Source organism: Parasteatoda tepidariorum, chromosome X1, assembly GCF_043381705.1.
Source record: "Parasteatoda tepidariorum isolate YZ-2023 chromosome X1, CAS_Ptep_4.0, whole genome shotgun sequence".
NCBI classification, from domain to species: domain Eukaryota; kingdom Metazoa; phylum Arthropoda; class Arachnida; order Araneae; family Theridiidae; genus Parasteatoda; species Parasteatoda tepidariorum.
Window position 1 is genome coordinate 71,744,851 of NC_092214.1, and position 19,281 is coordinate 71,764,131.

Sequence of the window (19,281 nt, forward strand, 5' to 3'; positions counted from 1 at the left end):
ACTAAACTATATAACTTTAACTGTTAGTAAAATCGTGAAAATATTAAATGATAAGTATATTAAATGATTTGCACGCATTTTTTTCTTTTTTTGTCATTACTGTTACCAGAAAGAAGAGAAAAGAAAATTTATCTTGTTAAGGAATTTATTCAGTCATTTAAAGATTCTACAATTTTTTCATATTTCATATAATGCAATTTCGAAATGCTTTAATTTTTCTTTTAATTCAGTCATATTTATTTTTTCCTGTTTTAATTTTTCATCAGATTAGTTTATAACATCATCTAATACCAATACTCTATAACGTCGGTTGTAACTGGAGCAGTATGTCACTAAATTTTCAACACTAATGTCACTCAACTTTCATATCCAGTTCAATCTTTAGTCCAATTCAGAATCATAGCTATATAATCTGTAGTTAGTAAATCTCATAAAGAATGAAAATATTAATCGGATATAATGAAAACATTAATCGGATATATAATGCAAATATTAATCGGAAATTAATTTTAAATTAAGTTTTAAAAAAGAAAAACTTAATTTAAAAGAAAGAGTAGCAAGCGTTATAAAATACGTTATCAAGTCATTTAAGTCATTTAGTCATTGTAGGAGCGATGAATTCCGAGAATATAATAATAATTACCCTTTTTAATAATTGTTGAAAATATATTAAAAAATCTTTTCGCAAAAAAATTTTTAATTTTTTTATGAAACAAAATTTTTTTAAATTATAAAAAATAAAGGAAAATTGTAAATAAATAAAAAAACTGTTATGATATGCAATGTTTATATAATTTCAATTTTTTAATTCCTGGTGGATGAAAATAAAAACAAAATTGCCAGATTTTTTGAAGGAAAACGTACATATATATTAAGTGTCGCCATCTACTGAGAGTTAGATTAAATTTACATTAATCCCTTCTTTCAGTAAAAAAAAATTATCATATTAAAGGTATTTATAAAGAAATTTTCTCAAATTTAGAAGAAAAAAAGTAAAATAATGGAAAAATTGAATTGATGTTAAAACTCTTTATGTTAAAAATGTCTCGCGATATCATAATATCTCTCGTTTTTAATGTTTTTTTTTTCTCACATGATTCATACAGATGGGGTAATGTATTGCAAATATTTTAATTATTACACAAAATAGTAATTTATAATATCAAAAACATATTTTATTAGTTTAAAAATGAATATTATAAAAACTTTTTTTCTCATTTTCCCTATTTTTATTTATTTATTTAGCTAGTTAGTTAGTTATTTTTTAAAATTAAGGAGAAAAATAAAAAAAAGTTTTAATAACATGTATTCTATTTTATGCTGTCATAATTGAGTTTTTATTATTTTAAGGTATTAGTTTGCACACTAGTTGAAATAAAATTCGTAAAAAAGAGGCAGCATGTACTCTAAAGTAGTTCTTTAAGACCTTTTTTCTTTTAAAATTTTGAAATATTTTTTAGATATTAATTAATTTTTACATTATATTTTGCACATCAAATAAAAATCGGATACTATGTGGTTTTTCTCTTCTTTTTTTTTTTCATCGCATGTGAACGATCAATAAATAGATATTACTTAAGTTTAAAAAAATAGTAAGAATATGATATATATTCTATTTGGGATCCTCAATTTCTACTGTCCCTTTTGAATAAAACTGTACTTCGTTTGTTTCTTTGTCATAAATTTTAAAACTTTAATCCTCAAAAAAAAAAAAAAAAAAAAAGCACCGAAATTTTTTTTTACACAGAGCACATCTAGTTAAGATAAGACAAAATTTTACAAAAATTGCTGAAAAACTTCATTTAATATTACAAATATAAAATAAGCATTCATTTTTAGGAAGCAATCAATAGTAACAATATTTTCAAACATTAATCTAATAATCATCAAATTCTTTTCAAATTTTTTTTAATCTCATTGCTTAAAACGCAATAATAATTAAAAAAACAAAGCCCAATTTACCCAATAAACAGAAATTATAAAATTTTACATTAAAATAAGTCGGCATTTTTTTAAAGACATAGATGTGGAATTTTCTGTTTCTCTGTATTAAAATACGAGAGAATATAATTATATTGTAAATAAAGTTAAAGTAACTTTTCTATGAAGCAAAAGAATTTATGTTTAAAAGCTTTACGAAAAAGTTTTTAAAAGTTTTTAAAAGTCTGGGCAATAATCTTAGTAAAATAATCAATCAAAGGATAAGGAATTAGTACATAGTTCTCTAATGAATCTACAGATGGCAGCATCAGCATCCTATAAAAATTTTGTTATCTGAAATATAAATATAATGGATTTTTGGTATTAAAATATAAAATCAACTGATATAATGACTGATAAATGTCGCGCAAGAATAATAATCATAAATTTAAAAACATATTTTTGATTAAAACTATAAGATAACCTAAAATATTTTGGAGATGATAATTACTTTATAAATCATGCTTTACCCATTCTTCACCTTTATGAAATCATGAAACACCAAGAATGTAATATTTTTATAGTTTAAAAAATGCTATAGTTTAAAAAATGCATAACGAATGCAATACTATCTGATACTTTATTTTGATTGGTTTGCATTTTGTTGCAAACTTATAACAAATAAATAGAAATCACTTGAGAAATTTAATATTGTTTAGTGTGCAAAATATTTTACCCTTTAATAGCTAAGATGCCATCTTTCAAATATAGTTTGTATGCATACTATTAAGTCTCTATTGCATTGCTAAATGCTTGCATATTGATACAAACGTAAAATTGCAGAAACTTATTTTAGAACTTATGTAGTATTTAAAGTGAAAAATATTTATCTCATTAATATCCAAAGCTAAGTTTTTCAATTATATTTATATAACAATTCATATATTTAAGTCTCTATTACATTTATTAAGTCTCCATTACGAAAGGAGACTTATCTGAGAACTTTACCCGTGCTAAAAGAAAAAAATGCCCAGGATGCAATTTTTTCAATTATATTTTGTTAAATTATTATTAAGTTAAATCTATGTTATTATTTTTAAGTCTTTATTATCATTTTTAAACATCTATTTACTTGTTATATGTCAGTATACAGCTTTAAATATTTAACAAGAAATCGAGATATCATTTCAACTTTAACCATGCTTAAAGTGTAAAATATATCATCCGTTAATCCCGTGAACACACACGAGACACCGGTGTTCTTTTTATATATTTTTTTATATTTTTTTTTGTAACTCTTTAAATGCAAGCAATATATTTTGGTATTTTTAATTATTAAAAACAGTCAAAAACTTACTGAAAAATTTATTAGATCAAAGAAATTATAATTATACTAAAAAATGAAACCCAAAAAGAGTAGTTTGAAAAAAAACTTCATTCATATTCAAAAATGTATCAAAATTGATTTTGTGAATAAAAGAAATTTCAATGATAAATAACGGTTTCTTTAGGTCTAAATTAACTGCTAATTTAAAATTTTATTATTTGGAAGATTTTACACGCAACTCAGAAAAAGACACCGGTGATTCATGCTATATTTCATAACTATATATTATTAAGATGCTAAATATAATTTTTTTCACTTATTTTGACCTAAATTTATACAAAATAATGAAAAAAGTATAAAAAAACATGTGTAATTAAAATTCTACGTCAAAGCTATAACACCTAAATATGCATCTTTTCAATCATATTTTCCATAGTTATTATTATTATGTCTATTACATAGATTATTATGTTTTCATATTATTCCTAACATTTGACAAAAAATCGTAAATAAATTTAAAATTTCAGCCATGTTTATAGAGCAATAAATTTTAAGCTTTGAAGTTTAATATTCGTTTTTTAATTAATATTTCGTACATTTATATAAAATTTGATTAAATAAAAATCAAAACCTGACTAAAATTGATTTGTCTCATTTCAAAAATTCAAAAAATCGGTAAAAATTTTATGATACAATGCGAAAATCCAAATAACTAAAGTGATGTGAGATTCCAAGAAAAAACGTGGACTTAAAATAATATTTTTAAGGGATTTACCGGAATGCAATTAAATAAATTATAAATTTAAAAAAAATTCTTAACATTGAAAAGATCTGCATTTTAATCAGTTTTGAAATTAAACTTAAAATTCATTAACAACCGTACACTTGACTCCTAGTATTATTGGTAAATTGTTAAAAATAGTTAAAGTAGTTAAAAATAATGTCTGCTAAATATTTATCAAAAACTAGTTAGTAAAAGCTTAGAATGCATTTTTATTGCCATTCTTAAAACGATGTAATAGACTTATATGTTAACCATTGTAATAATAAAACTGATAATAAAAATAATTATAATAATAAATAATGATAAAAATAAATAATAATAAATATAAAAATAAAGAAAATAGTTAAATCTATCACACATCGAGAAATAAAAAAAATATACAAAACGCGGACTATGTTGATCAAATTCATTAAACATTTAAAAATAATAATAATAATAATAATAAATAATGATAAAAATAAATTATAATAAATATAAAAATAAACAAAACAGTTAAACCTATCGCACATCGAGAAATGAAAAAAAATATACAAAATGAGGATTACGTTGATCGAATTCATAACACTTAAAAATAATAATAATAAATATTAATGACAAAAAATAATACAAAACTAAACAAAACAGTTAAATCTATCACTCATCGAGAAATAAAAAAATGTATACAAAATGCGAACTATGTTAATTGAATTCATAAAATATTTAAAAATATCTTACTAGATGATGACACTGACTAATCATGACTGACACGAAAGTATTTATATCTTGATACTTTTTCCTAGGAACAAAAAACAAAGAAAGGCTAAAATCTAACGTCACCGAAACTTCAATAAAGGTCAAACTCAGAGCGACAGGAAAAAAATATCGGGTCCTATTTAATGAGTTTTAGGTGAATTTTGAGAACCAGTTATAACTTGACTCACGTTGTCTGATTAATAAAGATCCAATATTTCATAAGTAAAAAGTGATACAATTGCAATGCGTATCAGGAAAACAACGACACCGATTCTTCTTCAGGTTCAAATAGTCATCAAAAACAAGCGATAATAAACGCCTCAAAAATATTTTGTTCTTTTAAGAAAGATAGATATAATACAAGCAAAAATAAATATCAAAAATAAAAAATGAAAAAAGCTACAGAAAATATTTTAAAAAAAAATACTATCAAATCATAGCATTTAAGCCGCTGGAGATGAATTGCGCTTTAAAATAATTGGAAAAAAGTTATTATGAAAATATAAGTGAAAATAAAATGACACAAAGCGAACATAACATGATTGCCAAATATATATCTATATAGCACAATAAAGACAAAAAGGATAAAAAGAAAAGAGAGAAAAACGAAGAAAATGAATAAGTTTTATTAACTGCGCATAAGCTACAAGTATATAAAACTCATATAATAAGTTAAATTATTGAGAAAATATGGAAAATAATAAAGATTAATTACAAGAGAGAAGGAAAAAAATAATTAAAATAAAATTATTTTTAGAAATATTTAAAAAAAAAATTATTTATCTGAAAAAAACTTATTAAAAATCCGGAAAACAAAATAAAGGAAGGATATAATATCTTCATCAGCTCACACGAATATATCCGCAATATCACCCCTTTTTGCGGATATACTCGTGTGAGATGATGAAGAGATTATATCTTTTGTTTATTTTGTTTTACTGATTTTTAATAAGTTTTTTGCTTAGATAAATTTTAAAAAAAATTTAAATATTTTTTAAAATTATTTTTTTTAATTATTTTTCTCCTTCTCACTTGTCATTAATCTTTATTATTTTCCACATTTTCTTAATATTTTAACTTTAATATATATATGCATGCCAAATATTTCGTAAATGGGCGAGCATCGGAAATTTCAGTAAAACTTTACATAAAAGCAAAATAATTGTAATTGATATGCTACTTTTCATTCCATAATATACTGGCTCTTATTTGGAAAGCATTTTTGGGAAGCAAAAAACAGAGAAAAAGTTAATTTTTTTCTCTTAAACAAATTGGAAAACTATTCATTCCAGTTTCGGCTTTTTGAAATTTGTCAACTTCTATCAAAACTGTAAACTATAATGTTTAATAAATAAGATTTAATGCATGCAACTTACCGCTTTATATGTTCTTTTTTGGCCAGCATGTTTTCCCCCACGACCATCCATGTCAACATGGACGCCATAGATAATGTCATAAAAGTTTTCAACAACAGCAACTTTCTTATAAACCACACTTTCTGCACGTTCACTATCATGATTCTACAAAAGAAAAAGAAAAAAGAATTTACAAATGAGAAATACGATAGAAACATATATACTCTTGACATTCAATTAACATGGTTTTTCGATTTTTCAAAGCTTTATCGCCAAGTCAAATAAAAAATGTCACAATTTAAGTGCCTTACACTTGAAGCAAAACGACGATTTTAAACTATATACTCGTATGTCATCTTGGTGGGAAGAATTATCTAGGATTTAGAACGGACAAATAGCTTAAATATTTTAAGTTGTTAAACTTTTTCAAAAATCGCCAATTTGGAGACATTTTTTCATGTAGAAGAAAATTATCAAAATCACGGCCTTGTTCTCAGTTTTTGGAAATTTTTATGAGCTCAGATTATGCAGCATTGGAGTTGGTTTTGAAATATTAAGAAATTAGACCACAAAACTGTGGTTTTTCACCATATTGACGTTTCGCGCCATTTTCAGAATAAGCATATATAGTGCTAGTTTTAGAAAGGCTAAACTTGCCTTAACAGTTGCAAAATCTCAGCAATTATGATAATAGCACATAATTCGCAAAAACTAATCATTTTGTATGATGACGATACATTCGAGAAACAACTTTAAAAGATTCTAATCAACTTAAGGTTAATAAGCTAATTCTTTCGATTGAATAGAAATAAAAAAAGCATTATACTATATTTTAAGCAGTCTATGTTTGATGCAAAACATACAAAAAAATAATAACAACTGGACTGCTACTTAAAATGCTTGTGTACTGACAGAAAAACTGGTTCAAAATTGTAACATTATCGGAACTATGATGCGTTTCAAATTTGCTGCAACCTCAGCAATTTTGCTGCAATTTTATAACAGCGGTGTTAATATACTAACTACTGTTTTCAGTTGCTTATAAAAAACCTTACCAATTTGGTTAATCTAAAGAATAAAACATTAGCCAAATGAAAATAATGTTACCAAATAAATTCGTCCGCTCTTACAAATCTGTGTAGAATTGCCTGTTACAGAAACTAAAAGCAATTATACTTTAGAAAAAAAAGAATATTATCTTAAACTCTTATAAAGCATCAATGGTCGACTCGAGTTAATACTTTTTAGAATATGAATTTTTTTCTGAAAAAAATCAAATTACAAACAACAATCAACATAAAAAATACTATCACATAAAAAATACAATCAACATAAAAAATGCAATCAACATAATAAATTTTTCCTAGTACTTATTTTTTTATATTTTAATTCACCTGTTTTTCTTCTTGAAATTGGTAGAATAATTCCTGAAAAATTGCGTTTTAAATATCTGACTTTTATAAAACTCGATTTCTCAGGAACTTTACGACCAATTTCGTTCAAATTTTGTATTTTCCTATACTAAAGGACATTCCTTAATGTTCTCATTCAGTAATTTGTAACCTTACAATTCAAAATTTTTTTTCTCCCTTAATTAAATAAAATAATTATAAATAATAAAAAATATTAAAAAAAATTTTGCAGTAAATTATTTTTTAATAAATGAATTTTATAACTGAGTGCAAAAATTTTTCAATTCGTTTGAACAGTTCACGAGAAGTGGCGAAATACGCAAAACGTAAAATTTACATCTAGGGGTTCAAACTTAGGACCGCTCTCCGGTCAAACTATTTTCTAATCCCTATATATTAGAGTCAAGAATAATAATCCGTCTGAAAAAAAAGTAAGTTTATTCTAAGAAATTAAGTTTTTGTATCTGATTTCGTAACTTAAAACTAACTGCGCTAACTGATTAGTATATTTGAAGCAACTCCCTCGAACCATTAAGATTGAATCGTAGGACGTAAAAATCCGATAACTAGACTAAAAGTTATTCTTGTTTTTTTTTGCACTGTATACATTGTATAATGCCCAAACCAGAACGTTCAAGCAAACAGGTATATTATTTTCATTTTTTATCTGCATTTGATTTCTAAATTTTGTTTTCGCTGAGTTAAAAACACAAAACTCTCTAAAGCAGTCTACTGAATATAAGGGCATGGCAGCAGCAAAGTCTATATCTGTTATCACAAAAAAAAGTCTCTTCCAAATTCTTTCAAAAAAAACGAAAAAAAAAATTATTTTTCAACACTCGCGATTTGGCGAAAAGTCCCGTTCATTCCGTCGCCATTTCATAGCGATTTGGCGCAATGGCGAGCGGTAGCAAAGACCTTAATACTTACAAAGGTATTTTAAACTACATTTCCGTTCAAGATGAAACACAGTATCAGTTAATCAAGCTTCAAAAGTACGATAAAATGATTCAGCACACTTCAAAATTTCTATCAATGCAGCAAATTAAAAAAAATCATAAATTAAGTTATCTAAAACACTAAATATATGACTTTAGCAATAACTATAAAATATAAATTCGTCTATTTTATTTACTTTCAATGCAACAAAAGTATATGGAATTTTCATTAAATTTTAAAAGTACTTCATTTAATGGCTTTGTAGTTTTTCAGTTCAATCGATTTCCAAATCACTATAATTTATATTTTTTTTATTCATAGAGAAAACGTTCATTTTTGTAGTATTTATTTCAAGTTATGTATTTAAGTAATCTAGTTAATTAAAAGTACCTAGCAGCCCCCCATTTGTAGATCATATTTTTGAACTTATAAGGTTATTATTTTTTTAATCAAATTTCAAATAAAATAAAGTAAGTTAAAATATGTCCTAATAAAAAAGTTGGGAAATTAAATATATTAGATTGACATTAATTATTATCTAATTCAAAATTGGCATATATGTTCTTTTTAAGTTGGCATCAGTTTATTAGAAACTGGGGTACATTACGATTTTTTCCAAAATACAAAGAAAGCAAACTTATAGATTTCCTTTTAAATTCACGTTTGTCTTTAGATATAAAAAAATAAATTCATAATGCACCATTTCTACTTTTTCCTTATTAGACTAATTCATCACAATACATATTTACTTATTATTTTATGTATATCTATGTTATTTTATGTATGTTATTTTATACTATATTGCATTTTGTATTATATTTTATATTATATATATATTATATGCTATTTATTATTATTATATATATGTTATTGCCATATATTATTATATATATGTTATGCCAACATAAATTTCTCTGATAACAATGGAAACAAATTTTTTGTTGCAACAAAATGCAACAAATAATGCAACAAAAATCTTGCTTAATTCGGTTGTTTGGATTTCGAATATGAAATTAGTTTTGCTCCTAAATCTACTGATTTTTTTAAATGATATTTCTAGTCTATTTTTGTCGAAATGTGCAAATTTAAAAATGTTATATGTAATGAAGAGATACATAGATGCTGCGACAAGCATCTAGGGGTGTTAGGACTCATCATAAGGGTTAAAACTGCATAGAAACCCACACTTGGAAATGTCACCGTACGCGACTAGGAGCGTTTCCCTATTACGACTTATTAAGAAGCACGCAAAGAAACAGTGCATAATCGGAAAGCGCCTCTAACGGCGTACGACGATATTTTCGGTTATGGGTTCCTATGCAATTTCAAACATGATGCGACCTAAATTTCCCATAAGTTTGTTGCAACATTTATGCCACCTCCTTTTACATATAACGGTTTTAAACTTTCACATTGCGACTAAAAATAGACAAAAACTAATTTTAAAAAGAACTGTAGCTTGGTGAAAGACAAACCGATTGCAGATTTGAATTCAGAGATACGAAGGAAATTTGACATCTGTTTAAAAATCTCATGCAACAATAGACAAATAAAGCTTTTCAAAAAGCATTTGTGAAAAGCTTCTAATTTAAAACTAAAGCGCAATCTCTTATCAGGTGGGAATTTTTTTTTTAATTTTTCTTNTATATATATATATATATATATATATATATATATATATATATATATATATATATATATATATATATATATATATATATATATATATATATATATATATATATATATATATATATATATATATATATATATATATATATATATATATATATATATATATATATATATATATATATATATATATATATATATATATATATATATATATATATATATATATATATATATATATATATATATATATATATATATATATATATATATATATATATATATATATATATATATATATATATATATATATATATATATATATATATATATATATATATATATATATATATATATATATATATATATATATATATATATATATATATATATATATATATATATATATATATATATATATATATATATATATATATATATATATATATTAAAAAAATACAGAGAGAGAGAGAGAGAGAAAAGACCAGTCATCCGAGCCATATGTTATTGATTTATTATCGGAGCCAATTTATAATGTGATGTCTAGCTATATGAATAGGAATTTTTTGTATAAACATAAAATAATATAAGTTTATTTTTAAAAAGCAATATCATTGATAGTATTGTAATATTTCAGAAACTTCTAAGACATTTATTTTTCGATGTAAAAACTTTTAAAAGCTCCAAAATGTAAAGATTTATTTTCTTCTTACCTGAAATACTCATATCGTTTCCACAATTTTTTCTACAGCATTTTGAAAGGTTAGATTTTAATCACGTCTTATTTATTCCAGATTATTTTCCTAGTCTGATGAAATCAGTTATACTATTCGATTTGTTGTGATCAATAGGGGAAAACGGGGTTTGTTCTTGCAAATAACAGTTGTAGCAAAACCAATTTTACTCCTCTTTCAACTCAACAACAGCTCAAACATTTTACAACCCACGCATATTGATATCATATTTTAAAAAATAGGAGTCACGTTTCCATTTCTAATTTATTTTAAATTCGGACTTTTATCGACATTTTTTGAACAGTTCTCAAATGATTGTTTTTGCTTTAAAGAAGGGAGGCCATACTATGTAATAATATTTAATAGCATTTTAAATTTCGTTAAAATATGAATGAATAACACATATGAAGAATTTTGCTTTCGTTGTCGGGAGATTTTTAAACAGATGCTTTCGTATCACTGATCCGTTCCTTTCTCCAAGTTATAATGTTTTGAGTCTTAACGACATTTTGACTCTATTTTTGTCTAAATGTACAAGTTTCAAAACGTTGTGTGTAGCAGGGAAAATGTTGAGACAAACTTCTAAGGGAGTTATAGCAGGATTAGAATTTATCATCAGGATTAGAATTGGTTAGCCTCTGAAAGAGAGGCCAACAAATCTGCCCTTCAGGTGCCTGTATGACCTAGGTCATTATCCAGGTGGGCATTGAAAAGAAAAATGTGGAAGATTACGAAGGAAGAAGTTATGTAGAAGTTCTAAGAAAATTATGTATTTAAAATTATACTTTCTAAATTGTTTTAAGGATTAACTAATAATTGAAAATGTAAAACAAATGTTTTTCTTCTATACTAACAAAAATTATTTTGGAGTTGATCTTTAAAAAACCTGCCATTTATTGATTAATACTAGCTACTATTGATAAATTTTTTAAAGAAAGTGCATTCAAAACTAATTTCCGCTAAATTTGTGACAGGAAACTTCTGAGCTTATTAGACTTTTTCATAATTGTTTCTTAAAGGGAGCGTTGATTCTAAAGGATTAATCGGTAATAAGTGGCCTTAAAACAATGTAAAAATTTCTCTTCAACTTGAAAATCAAGATGAACTAGCAAGCAAGGTATATGAAATGTCATTCTCAAATAAGGCTAATTTTTTATATGCTTAGTCTTTTGGAAAAGGAAATTATGTATATAAAAGTTTTTGTCTATTTTGTTTTTATTGTGGAATTATAAATTTTTGAAAATGTAAGTTAGGCAAAGAAAATTATAACGAATCGCAGAAAAATCCCCACATGAGCTGTAACGAATAACAGTGGAACGAATTCCTTTTGATATAGAAAGTAACAAATTTAAATATGAAAATTCGTTTTAAATACAAGTTTCAAACTGTTTTCTCGTTACAATTCTAATTCTGCTAACAAAATGCTGTATTAAAAATGCTTGAAAAAGGGAAAATATCACGATCTTTCAAAATTTATTTCTTAAGAAATAGAATTTTCATACTAGCTGTTAAATATTTAATCAAATAATAGCGTGTATAAACATAAAAATAAAATTATTAAAGTAAAGTTAAAAATTCCTAAACTAAACCAAACCTTCACAGCAAATATAGCACTTCGCTTGCGTGATAAATAAATAATATTTAAAGTAAAAGAGGAAATTTTTAATTACTAACAGCTTGGTAACTTCATCGAATTAGACTTATGCATTTCATAGATAATTTATTAGCCTAATACATTCAATAGATAATTTATTAACCTAATACATTTCATAGATAGTTTAATAAGCTCTACCAACCAGGCTATCCCATCTAGTATTTGAAGTATTTTTAAATTATAATTAGAACTTATATTAGTTTATATTCATGGAAAGTTAGGAATATATTAATAAAAAAGTAAAAGATTCTCTACTGACTATTAAAGGACTTCAAAAAACTTTCTGAAAACTTTTTTTAAAAATATGTAGTTGCATTCAAATTTTGCAGTAACCTTGCAAAACTTGCCCTTTTAAAAAGCATGTTAAAAATGTTCAATTATCTTCTAAAACATATCTAAAAAAATAAAATTTTAAAAATTGTCGATCCCGATTTTTGATACAACTGCAAACGTTATTTTTTTAAATATTTCTCAAAGCATGTAGACTGGCATAACAATATATATATATATATATATATATGCTGTTACTTTAATCATACGAAGCGATTCATCGCATCATTTTAAAATAAAAGCAAATCGAAAAATCATCGCGGAGAAATATATTTAAATTACATCAATAATTCAATTTCAGCTTATTTAGAAAACGAAGCTAACAACAGAGTGTTATGAACACAAATTTTGCTACACATTATAGCGATATTCTAAATATTTATCACATAATACAAAATATTCTTATTTTGACGGAAAAAAGACAATTGAAATGCATATAAATATTTTTGAACATTTCCCACCTTATTAACTGTTGGTGAACTAACTCCGATTTTAACTACTCTTAAAATTATGAAGTGTTGAAATTCCTCTCCATTTAAGAGAATTAATTTTAGTTCGAATATGACAAGTTGAGGTTTAAGTAAAGTACATTTTTCAATCGTAATTAATGATGAATTTGGTGAATTAATCTATTTAATGATTAAAAGAAGAATAAAAATACTTTAAAACTAACTAACAATTTTAAAAATATGAGTGGATATTATATCGATATCGAGTGAATATTATCGATTGTTATTTTTGAAGTGACGTTTGTTAAATAATTTGTGTCAGTTATTTTAATGCCTTATTTTTAAAAACAGAAACTGCCTAGATTCATTGTTTCGTTACCTAATTCATTACATTAATTCTAACTTTATTTAATCGTAAATTATAATAAAAGTGCTTAATTCAGTGCTAAGAGATCTTAATAAACTATGTTTTTACATTTTAAAATCTTGAAAACCAATTGTGTTGAAATTATTTTTAAACACTTAGTTACTATTGCTTATTATTTAGAATTAATGAAAATAAGCACACAAGTGTGAATAAAATTTCTCTCAAAACGGGGAAAATTGATGACAAATGTACAATTTTTAAATAAATTTTCAAAGTCCTCATATTGATACACATATGAACAGCATTTTATAAAGTAATAGCCATGAATTCAAATAAGCACTCTGTAATTTTGTTCACAGCTCTATTCAATGTTTTTATATGTTCCTGATGTTTGCTTTAGCATACATAATTTAGAATATAAGAACATTGTTTCAAACTGAGTAATTAACAGTTGAATTGAAAGGCTTGAGATATTATAGAGATAAGACACCCTCCAAAGGTAACATTTTTGCTTCAAACTGTTTCTCAGTATTGTTTCCAGATAGTTATATCAGGAATTTCCTCTAAATACTTTAAAAAGTACACTGAACTTAGGGGGGTCATAAATATCACTCTTAAAAATCTTTGTTCTGCCTAATTTAAAACTGCGGTTCATCTTTATATTATGACCAGCACTTTTCAATCTTCAAATTTTATTCATCTTTTAAAATCATTCCTACTAAATGTCTTGACGGATACGCAAATTAGTGTCGTATCGTATCAAACATTCTAGCATTTTTTTTTAATGTGAAATAATTATAAATGGAATAAATTTACTTCTCGGGAAGTCTATAAAGCAATTGATATAAGTTTTTGATTATAAAGTAAGGTTTCCATTGAAAAGAAACTCGTTCTTCATAAAGCAATAGTTTCGAAAGTTTTTCAGAGTGCGACAGGCAAACATTTGAAAAGACAGAACAGGCAATTTAAATAGACAGCTTCTACTAATGTTACTATTTCTTCCATTTTTTCTTTGATTACTTGATTACTTTCACTTCATAATTCCACGATTATCAACTCATTATCTGCTTCAACCAAGTTTAATTTTAATTAGTTTATTCAATTAAACCTTAACTACTTTTTGTTCCGATTTAAATATAAGTTTTTAGAAATAAATAACTAATATAATGATTAACCTCATTTCCAAATAAATTGTTCCGTAGATGACTATTTTTGTGGAAAAAAAATACTACCACTGTAAGCAATGAAGAGTTCAACTGTATACTGCAGGTATCAAGAGGAAATTCCAGAAACTTGTTAAGGTCCTGTCTGAAAACAATACTACGTAACAGTTCCAGTTAACTATGTAGCATGAATATATATATGTATGTATATTTTTACATATATTTTTACATATTGCCATTTATTGATTAATACTAGCTACTATTGATAAATTTTTTAAAGAAAGTGCATTCAAAACTAATTTCCGCTAAATTTATGACANTATATATATATTACAGTGTCAGTATATCTATCTTCTGGATTACTTTTAACGGTATTATTTATTTATTTACTTATTTATTACCTGTTTTATAAATTATAAATATCTAATTTTATCCTTAGTCTACCTACCCTTCTATAATATTGCATTTCTTTGCGTTATATTATTACATACACTGTAAAAAATTCCAGAACAAATAAAAAAGTACTGGCATCCTGAGGTGCAACAACTGTAAAATCCATTTCAATGTAAAATCTATTTCTACAGCAAAATTTTATACCGTAACTTTTACAGTAATATTTATTTATTTTCAGTGATTCAGTGATTTTACTGTAAATATTACTCTAAAAACTACTGTATATTAGATTTATACGGAAAAAATTGATTTTACGGTTAAAATTACTGGCACTCTGAGTACAGGTACTTCGTAATTTAATCCTGAATTTTCTACAGTGTATAGCAATCTATAGTTAGATACGATAATAATATCGTATTTTTCCCGGCATGTTTATAAATATTAGCCGAATTTTATTATGGAATTTTAATACGAGGTTTTAAAAAATCAAAGCAAATTGTGTGTAACAATAAAATTAAAACTGTATTTATATTGCATCTTTTATTCAAATCCACCCAACTGCTATTTTAAATATTAAAAGATTCCATATATTTCTGAAAATCATTAAAATTTTGAGTAATTAATATTTATTATTATATTTGTCTAATTTATAAAACCAACTTATAAGTAATTTTACATTTAAATATTCACAATAATTTAGCTCAAAAAATAATCGATTTCCTTATGAATGAATATTTATTTTTATAATTTAGAAGATATAGATTATTTTTACGAGTATTATACTTAATTAACCGTTATTGAATAGTATATTTGCCTAAAACTCATTTGTTTTAATTATTTTGTCACCATCAAACTGTGTCAGGTGTACCATTACACTTTCGTTTTAAGGGTGAAAATAAATGCAATCATCTATTTCGGATAGCGGTATAACTAAGCAATCTAGTATGGGGTGTCCTAAGGCAATGACATCAAGCTATAACGGTACCTTCATTCGTTGTGCGTGTGTTAAGAATGCGTGCAAACAGAATTCACAGGTGCTATCAGGGGACGCCGACCTGGATACTAGGAACTGTGGGCGAAACTTGTTTCTATCCAACTTGCCAAAAATATTGTTATTCCATCAAATAAGATAATAGGTACAATGAATTATTTTCTATTTCATCAATATTAAAATCATGAGAACTGTTAATAAGTTTAAAGGAGAAAGCTCTATAGTGATTTTAATATATTGTTCATACTTTAAAATTATCACCAAAAAAAATAATTATGTTAATTAAAATAAACTGAAAAGTACTAACATATAAATCTATCACAATTGCTCACTTATAAGTTGTTGTTTTTTATTTATTTAACATTAGCTAGTATGTTTACTTTAAGTAACATTTTCTGTTATACTGTTAATATTTTGGAATGCATCATGAATTTTAACTAAAATTCATTGTTTACTCGGAATGTACAAAATATTTTTACTGTATTGCTATTTTTTAAAATGAATGAGGAAGGAAGAAAACCAAGCTGTAATTTTCCGGGGGGGAATCTAATTTTTTCTAAAAGCGGTCTTCGTAAACTATTACTTAAAAAAGTTTATTTTTAAATGCTTCTAAACTCCTAGCTATCATCCAATTTTCATTAATCTTCTTTTTCAATTTTATAATTAACAGAAACGCGGAATTAATATAATTTACATATTAACAGAATTATGCTTCAATTAAAATTTCGGCTAAAAAAAAATATTTTTTTTTTGTTTATTTACTTAGTAATCACAGTTATTTTCAAAAAAATCAAAGCAGTTTATTATTTTTTTCATTTGCTGCACTCCTTTATATTTAATTCCGAAATAAATGTGCTGTTTCTGTAAAAGCTTAGTAATATTTTTACATAATTGAATTAACAATGGCTTTTGTCATGTTTGTTGGTAGAGAAATCAATTGATACAGAAAAGAGTACCAACAAAAGTAAACACTTTATTTAGTGTTCACAATTTTTCATTTAGTGCAGAATGAACACAAGTCACGGACACATGTCATAATTTGTTTTTAATTAATAACACTAATTTCATTTATACGACATTCAATACATTAACTTTGAATCAGAAAAGAAATAATTCAACGAGACGCAGCAATTATTTTCCCATAGCATTTAATATTACTTTAGTTTACTTTGAGAAGAATCAAGTCTGAGTTGAACTTTGAACCATAATATCGAACAAATTTGCTGGCCTCTTTATAAGATGTAAAATTGAACCATATACCCTTAAAAGTTGAACTATATGGAGAAAATAATTCTAGTAGAATTACTGCATTGCATGGTAATGACATTCCTGGTCGAAAAATAAAGTAAAAAAAACATAGTTCTATTTAAAAAAATCAAAATATACGGTACTTAAGTTATGCATTTGATAATTTTGTCCGTAACATTTTTGCCGAAAATTTTGATTTTCAAAATTATATCTCTTACTAACACACATTTAGAAAAAAATACAAAAGTGAAAAGTGAATTTAACCTAATAAATGGCTTTCATGCCAAACTCTAAGTAATCATAATGAAATTACCTAATTTTGCCTCTTTTATTACCAAACAACATGGTAATAACACCATATTTTTTGGTTAATTTTACCAAGTCATTACCAAAATTCTTCGCTAAAAATTATCGTGCTTTTTTAGTGTTCCCATAGAGCTAGAAACACGGTAAATTTTACCATATTCTGGTAATTTTAGCCATACTTTTTTAAAGTGCATAATATCATGTAATAAAATTTAAAAAGGATTAATTTGTATGATAATATGGTTTAAGTTGACACCATAATAAAGCTGCAACATACAAGAACGATATTATAGTTCAAAGTGATTTAAAATTTCTAAGAATAATACCATTTGACAAAATATCACGAACTATTTTTTATCACTAAGGAAACAGTTTTACAATGATCTCGAACTTTTCCTCTTCTCTCTTCTGAAATGATTGAAAAAATCATACAAAAATCTTAGCAAATACTCAGAATACTGAATTATAACATTCAGATAGATATTTTACTTCAATTAATTATATCAATTTTATTTGAATATTCTTGACTGCGGATCCAGCGAGCTAGAATGGAAAATTTTTCCTACTTTAAACATTTTTTTATTTGCTTAAAACGCTTTATTGTGACGCTTGACTGTTTCTAAACGCTTAACTGTTTCTACTAAGGAGGCAAATTACACAGCAATTGCATACGAAAATAGGATGGTGTAATTTTAATAGTTAGAAACAGAATAAAGTTCTCAAAGTTTGAATGCTTGTTTAAATAAGAACATAAATATGCGAAATATAATTTTTGCGTCATAGATAGTCAAAGTACTGACAAACATTATTTTTTCCGCATTATTTTTAACCATTACATAAAATATTATTTCTTTTTCTGTTTACAAGATATATTTTTATTTGAAAAGGAGAAAAGCAAAAGATAAAAAATATTGACATAAAAGAATGCTTGAAAATGAATATGTTTGAGGTTTTGAAAAAAAATTTAATAAATATTTTTTTAAACAAAAGAATTTAAGAAGAATTTAACAATGTCATTCTAAGATGAAAGATAGATTGGAATTAAGGATTATGGGAGGAAGAGAAATGTAATAAACCAACAAGTTTTCCTTAAAGGAAAACTTCCTAAATTTAAAAAAAAAAAAAAGAGACAAAAAAAATACTTTTTACGAATTTTCTTTCAAAGAGAAAAAAATATTGATTAACTGAAAAGAAACAAGGCGTAAAATTTATGAGATTTAAGCACATTTTGACCAATTTATTTATTTATAATAACACTTTATTTTACTTTAATATACTCGAGAAGAATTTTAAATAATTAACTTTGTTTAATACGTGCATTAAAGGAGAAAAAAAACTGAGGTAGGACCTACGGCAACCTTGAGTACAAAAACTATTTTATTTTCAATACTCAAAAGATCTGTTTTAAGTGGGATTTAATAATTCAATATGTGATCAATCCTATACTAGGTTTAACTATGTCAAATCAGTACTTCTTAAACATTCAGGTTTAATTATGATATTTATTGTTAATATCTGTGGAGCATACATATATACATATATATA

General features: G+C 24.9%; 1 protein-coding gene across 1 annotated transcript in view; it reads right to left on the minus strand.

Annotated features, from left to right (window-relative positions):
- LOC107453845 (nucleolar protein 4) overlaps positions 1-19,281 on the minus strand; it is a 66,754-nt gene that overhangs the window by 24,505 nt on the left and 22,968 nt on the right. The window contains exon 2 of the mRNA XM_016070818.3: positions 6,140-6,283. Within this exon, the coding sequence (XP_015926304.1) occupies positions 6,140-6,283 (144 nt within the window). The remainder of the gene's footprint in view (positions 1-6,139; positions 6,284-19,281) is intronic.